Here is a 7,287-nt window from a genome sequence, read left to right as displayed (position 1 = left end):
TCCCCAAAATAAAATAAAATAAAGTCTATTACAATTTAGTTTCTTCAGCTTCTCAAGCGGACCCCACTGCTTGAAGTGCCCCACGTACGACGAATCTTCTGTATTTCGATTTTAAGCACTTTTCAGCATCAATTCCTGCAATTAGCACCAAAATCATATTTGAGTAGAATCCACCCAATTAATAAAAATATTTAGTCAAATAATTGTGCAATAATGCCCAAAATACCCCACTAAAATGCACCCTATCACCTTGGGAAGGGGTTGAGTTGCTATCGTTTATGTCCATGGTTGGGGTGGTGGATACGGGCTTCTCGGGGTCCAACTTTACGTGGTGCAATAATAGACAAGGTCAGGCACGCATTTGAAAACACTTAGATCGGCTGCTCAGTGACCGGTAGGCAGTGGAGATGGGTATAAATTTTAGGGTCCAACATTTGAGTAGGGCTCCTTCTGATCATGCTCCCTTGCTACTGTCTACAGTCCCTCGATTGGATAATTCCTCCAAACCATTTCATTTTTTAAACTATTGGACTACGCATGAGTCTTTCCTGAATGTAGTTCAGCTGAACTGGCATGTGGAGTTTGTGGGGGACCTCCTGTATGTGTTGGCAGCTAAATTGTGCCGAGTTAAAAAGGCTCTTAAGGCATGGTTGAGGGAGTCTTTTGGGGATATTTTTGAGAAGGTGAAGAAGGCGGAGGAGGAAGTGGCACATGCAGAAATTTGTTTCGATGAGGATCCTTTAGAGCTGCACCAGATTCGATTAAATGAGAGACGGGCATTGCTAACCCATGCGCAGGTGCACGAAGATATGTTTTGGAGCCAAAAAGCCAGGGCGGCATGGTTGAACGATGGGGATAAGAATACCAGATTCTTTCATGCGTGTGTGTCTGAACGGAGAAGGAAGTCTATGATCCATCAGATAAGATCGCAATGCGGGGAGTGGCTGGAAAGGGAGGACGACATCTCTAAGGGGACAGTATCCTTTTTTCAACAACTGTTCTCGGATCAATCAGGGTTGAGCTCCATTCCAGTGTCGGATGTGATTCCAAAACTGCTATCTGATCGGGATAACCTTGAGTTGGAACGGCATCCCTCTCTGGAGGAGATTAAGGACGTGGTGTTTTCATTGGATCCCGACAGTGCTGCTGGTCCTGATGGATTTTCAAGGAGGTTTTTTACCTTTACATGGGAGGTTGTTGGGAAAGATGTTTTTGACGCGCTAGGTAGCTTTTTTCTGGATCGGAGCTGCCAAGGAGCATAACGGCTACTTCTATTGTCCTCATTCCCAAGGTGGGCTTTTCTTAGGATTTCTCGCAATATCGACCAATTAGTCTGTGTACATTTGTGAATAAGATTATTTCTAAACAGCTTGCGAAGAGATTGACTGATGAGAACATGAAGATTTGGATTCCCTTCAAATTCAAGGAAATTCAATTGATGATTGATGGTGCAATCGGGTTCAAGAATCATTGAAGATTTGTCATGTTTATTTCTTGTTATTTATTTAAGTAAGTTTCCAGCAATACTTGTTAGTTAGTCTTGAGTTATTAAGCGAAATAAAGGCTAAGGTCATGTTGACCATAGTTAAGCCAATTGAGTCAGTTAGTTTCCTATTCTAATTGAATTAAAGTTTTAGGAAAGTAGTTAATTGCTTCCAAATTTATTTTGGAAGTTATGTCAAGTCAAATAAGAAAGCTTGTATTGTTTCCAATTTCTTGTAAGGCTATAAATAGCCAACTTTATTTAACTATTCAGGCAGATGATATTGAAAATGAATTAAAAAAAAGAGAGTTGTCTCCTTTTATGGAGTTTCTTGAAAGAACTTGAGTTTTTTCTTGAACAGTATCAAGTATTTAGCTTGGATACTTGTGGTGTTCAAGGCAAGATAGTTATTGTTTCCATAATCAGGTCAAGATAGATCCTTCCGCTGCCTGATCAACTTGGTTTTTCAAGACAGGTTCTTGCTGGGTCGTTCGTATCATCTGGTATCAGAGATTCGGCTCTTGATTCAGGTTAATATCCTTTTCTTTTCTTTTTTTCTATTTATTTTTCTACCAAAATCCTAGCCGCCTTTTGATTTAAAAGAAACAAAAAAATAAATTTTGATTCTTATTTTCTTGATTTTATCATTTGAGTCTAACCTATCCTATGATTGATCGAGGTTGGAATTTTTTAGTGTGATTACGTTCTTGAAAACAGGTTTTTAAGGGTTTAACTCCCATTAAATTTCTTCCAAGTGAAGTCGTAACCTTGTGTTGAGTCGTCAAAAGCAAAAAAAAAAAAAAAAAAATTTCGGAACTGTTCACGGCAATACTATTCATCGGCACTGTTCATGACTGTTGCAGTACTGTTCATCCGAAATTTTATTTTTTTACCTTGTGTTTGTTTCTTGATATTTTGAAAACCCTAAAAATCATCTTCTTAAATCCTGAAGTGCGGCTACCTTATTTTCTTGAATTGGCAAGTTAGACAAACAAAAAAAGGAAAAAAAAAAAAGGCAGCCTTGCCTTGAATGGTTTCCAAATCTTGATTGATATCTTGATTGATTTCCAAATCTTAATTGATTGCCAAATCTTGATTGATTTCCAAATATTGGTTTACTTCCAAATTCTAGCCAAGTACAATTGGGTGAAGATATTCTTGGCAAATGGATCATGCAATGGTTCGTGTTCATAATCAAGTTGAGTTGGCGACATGGTTCTTGGATTGCATTTATCAAGACATTCTCCGAGTTACTCCTTTATAAGCAAGCACTCGATTTGAGAATAACTCGTCTTTCAAAAGGAGGGGAATGATGAGAACATGAAAATTTGGATTCCCTTCAAATTCAAGGAAATTCAATTGATGATTGATGGTGCAATCGGGGTCAAGAATCATTGAAAATTTGTCATGCTTATTTCTTGTTTTTATTTAAGTAAGTTTCTAGCAATACTTGTTAGTTAGTCTTGAGTTATTAAGGGAAATAAAGGCTAAGGTCATGTTGACCATAGTTAAGCCAATTGAGTCAGTTAGTTTCCTATTCTAATTGAATTAGAGTTTTAGGAAAGTAGTTAATTGCTTCCAAATTTATTTAGGAAGTTGTGTCAAGTCAAATAAGGAAGCTTGTATTGTTTCCAATTTAGATTAGGGTTTTGAGTCTTGTAAGGCTATAAATAGCCAACTTTATTTAACTATTCAGGCACATGATATTGAAGATGAATTAATAAAAAGAGAGTTGTCTCCTTTTATGGAGTTCCTTGATGGAACTTGAGTTTCTTCTTGAACAGTATCAAGTATTTAGCTTGGATACTTGTGGTGTTCAAGGCAAGATGATCACATCATCTTATTCTTTCAAGCCAATAACCAATCCACTAGGTTTTTAGAGACGGGTTCTCTTTAGGTCTAGCAAGGTAGTTATTATTCCATAACCAATAACCAATCCACTAGGTTTTGAGAGACGGGTTCTCTTTAGGTCTAGTAAGGTAGTTATTGTTTCCATAACCTGGTCAAATAGATCCTTCCGCTGCCTGATCAACTTGGTTCTTCAAGACAGTTCTTGCTGGGTCGTTTCGTATCATCGGGTACAGAGATTCGGCTTCTTGATTCAGTTAATATTCCTTTTTCTTTTCTTTTTTTCTATATTTTTCTACCAAAATCCTAGCCGCTTTTGATTAAAAGAAACAAAAATAAATTTTGATTTTTGTTTTCTTGATTTTATCACTTGAGTCTAACTTACCCTGTGATTGATCGAGGTTGAAATTTTTTGGTGTGATTACGTTCTTGAAAACAGGTTTTTCAAGGGTTTAACTCCCATTAAATTTCTTCCAAGTGAAGTCGTAACCTTGTGTTGAGTCATCAAAAGCAAAAAAAAAAAAAATTTCGGAACTGTTCACGGCAATACTATTCATCGGCACTGTTCATGACTGTTGCAGTACTGTTCATCCGAAATTTTATTTTTTTACCTTGTGTTTGTTTCTTGATATTTTGAAAACCCTAAAAATCATCTTCTTAAATCCTGAAGTGCGGCTACCTTATTTTCTTGAATTGGCAAGTTAGACAAACAAAAAAAGGAAAAAAAAAAAAGGCAGCCTTGCCTTGAATGGTTTCCAAATCTTGATTGATATCTTGATTGATTTCCAAATCTTAATTGATTGCCAAATCTTGATTGATTTCCAAATATTGGTTTACTTCCAAATTCTAGCCAAGTACAATTGGGTGAAGATATTCTTGGCAAATGGATCATGCAATGGTTCGTGTTCATAATCAAGTTGAGTTGGCGACATGGTTCTTGGATTGCATTTATCAAGACATTCTCCGAGTTACTCCTTTATAAGCAAGCACTCGATTTGAGAATAACTCGTCTTTCAAAAGGAGGGGAATGATGAGAACATGAAAATTTGGATTCCCTTCAAATTCAAGGAAATTCAATTGATGATTGATGGTGCAATCGGGGTCAAGAATCATTGAAAATTTGTCATGCTTATTTCTTGTTTTTATTTAAGTAAGTTTCTAGCAATACTTGTTAGTTAGTCTTGAGTTATTAAGGGAAATAAAGGCTAAGGTCATGTTGACCATAGTTAAGCCAATTGAGTCAGTTAGTTTCCTATTCTAATTGAATTAGAGTTTTAGGAAAGTAGTTAATTGCTTCCAAATTTATTTAGGAAGTTGTGTCAAGTCAAATAAGGAAGCTTGTATTGTTTCCAATTTAGATTAGGGTTTTGAGTCTTGTAAGGCTATAAATAGCCAATTTTATTTAACTATTCAGGTAGATGATATTGAAGATGAATTAAAAAAAGAGAGTTGTCTCCTTTTATGGAGTTTCTTGATAGAACTTGAGTTTTTTCTTGAACAGTATCAAGTATTTAGTTTGGATACTTGTGGTGTTCAAGGCAAGATGATCACATCATCTTATTCTTTCAAGCCAATAACCAATCCACTAGGTTTCTAGAGACGGGTTCTCTTTAGATCTAGTAAGGTAGTTATTGTTCCATGCCAATAACCAATTCACTAGGTTTCTAGAGACGGGTTCTCTTTAGGCCTAGTAAGATAGTTATTGTTTCCATAACCTGGTCAAGATAGATCCTTCCGCTGCCTGATCAACTTGGTTCTTCAAGACAGGTTCTTGCTGGGTCGTTCGTATCATCTGGTATCAGAGATTCGGCTCTTGATTCAGGTTAATATCCTTTTCTTTTCTTTTTTTCTATTTATTTTTCTACCAAAATCCTAGCCGCCTTTTGATTTAAAAGAAACAAAAAAATAAATTTTGATTCTTATTTTCTTGATTTTATCATTTGAGTCTAACCTATCCTATGATTGATCGAGGTTGGAATTTTTTAGTGTGATTACGTTTTTGAAAACAGGTTTTTCAAGGGTTTAACTCCCATTAAATTTCTTCCAAGTGAAGTCGTAACCTTGTGTTGAGTCGTCAAAAGCAAAAAAAAAAAAAAAAAATTTCGGAACTGTTCACGGCAATACTATTCATCGGCACTGTTCATGACTGTTGCAGTACTGTTCATCCGAAATTTTATTTTTTTACCTTGTGTTTGTTTCTTGATATTTTGAAAACCCTAAAAATCATCTTCTTAAATCCTGAAGTGCGGCTACCTTATTTTCTTGAATTGGCAAGTTAGACAAACAAAAAAAGGAAAAAAAAAAAAGGCAGCCTTGCCTTGAATGGTTTCCAAATCTTGATTGATATCTTGATTGATTTCCAAATCTTAATTGATTGCCAAATCTTGATTGATTTCCAAATATTGGTTTACTTCCAAATTCTAGCCAAGTACAATTGGGTGAAGATATTCTTGGCAAATGGATCATGCAATGGTTCGTGTTCATAATCAAGTTGAGTTGGCGACATGGTTCTTGGATTGCATTTATCAAGACATTCTCCGAGTTACTCCTTTATAAGCAAGCACTCGATTTGAGAATAACTCGTCTTTCAAAAGGAGGGGAATGATGAGAACATGAAAATTTGGATTCCCTTCAAATTCAAGGAAATTCAATTGATGATTGATGGTGCAATCGGGGTCAAGAATCATTGAAAATTTGTCATGCTTATTTCTTGTTTTTATTTAAGTAAGTTTCTAGCAATACTTGTTAGTTAGTCTTGAGTTATTAAGGGAAATAAAGGCTAAGGTCATGTTGACCATAGTTAAGCCAATTGAGTCAGTTAGTTTCCTATTCTAATTGAATTAGAGTTTTAGGAAAGTAGTTAATTGCTTCCAAATTTATTTAGGAAGTTGTGTCAAGTCAAATAAGGAAACTTGTATTGTTTCCAATTTAGATTAGGGTTTTGAGTCTTGTAAGGCTATAAATAGCCAACTTTATTTAACTATTCAGGCAGATGATATTGAAGATGAATTAAAAAAAGAGAGTTGTCTCCTTTTATGGAATTTCTTGATAGAACTTGAGTTTTTTCTTGAACAGTATCAAGTATTTAGTTTGGATACTTGTGGTGTTCAAGGCAAGATGATCACATCATCTTATTCTTTCAAACCAATAACCAATCCACTAGGTTTCTAGAGACGGGTTCTCTTTAGGTCTAACAAGGTAGTTATTGTTCCATGCCAATAACCAATCCACTAGGTTTCTAGAGACGGGTTCTCTTTAGATCTAGTAAGGTAGTTATTGTTTCCATAACCTGGTCAAGATAGATCCTTCCGCTGCCTAATCAACTTGGTTATTCAAGACAGGTTCTTGCTGGGTCGAGTTCGTATCATTGGCGAGATAGCCAGAACGGATTTGTTCAGGGTCGACAACTTTCTGATAACTTTTTGTTGGCCCAAGAGCTAGTTTCCGACATTCAGAGGCCAAATAGATGAGGTAATTTGGTCCTTAAGTTAGATATGGAAAAGGCCTATAATAGGGTATCCTGGAATTTTCTGATGCAAGTGATACGTAAATTTGGTTTCGGAGAGAGGTGGATTGATATGATGTGGCGACTAGTGGCTAATGTGTGGTTTTCAGTGATTATTAATGGGACACCGAAAGGGTTCTTCACATCCTCCAGGGGGCTGCGCCAAGGGGACCCCATATCACTAGCTCTGTTTATTTTAGGGGCGGAGATTTTATCTCGGTCACTGAATACTTTGTTGGAAGATAGGCGGTTTGTGCTGTTTAAGGTTTCCAGAGGCTGCCCTAACATTTCTCATCTCGCTTACGCAGATGATGTAATGATTTTCAATAGCGAGTTGAAGAGTTCTTTAACGATGGTCATGAACTCTATGGAAGCATACTATAAAGTGTCGGGACAACAGGTGAACCTATAGAAAAGTTGTTTTTGGTGCATCGAAGGCTTAATGCAGCAC

General features: G+C 36.3%; 1 protein-coding gene across 1 annotated transcript; it reads left to right on the top strand.

The window, feature by feature from the left end:
* The first annotated feature begins 407 nt into the window (after positions 1-407).
* Positions 408-1,262, top strand: LOC113782270. The gene is made up of 2 exons (XM_027328166.1): positions 408-411; positions 559-1,262. The coding sequence occupies exons 1-2, from the start codon at positions 408-410 to the stop codon at positions 1,260-1,262; spliced, it is 708 nt and encodes a 235-aa protein (XP_027183967.1).
* The last annotated feature ends 6,025 nt before the right edge of the window (positions 1,263-7,287 follow it).

The sequence above is a fragment of the Coffea eugenioides genome, chromosome 9 (assembly GCF_003713205.1).
Source record: "Coffea eugenioides isolate CCC68of chromosome 9, Ceug_1.0, whole genome shotgun sequence".
Lineage (NCBI taxonomy): Eukaryota > Viridiplantae > Streptophyta > Magnoliopsida > Gentianales > Rubiaceae > Coffea > Coffea eugenioides.
Note: the sequence above shows the minus strand (reverse complement) of the source record. Positions and strands in the feature narration are given on the sequence as shown.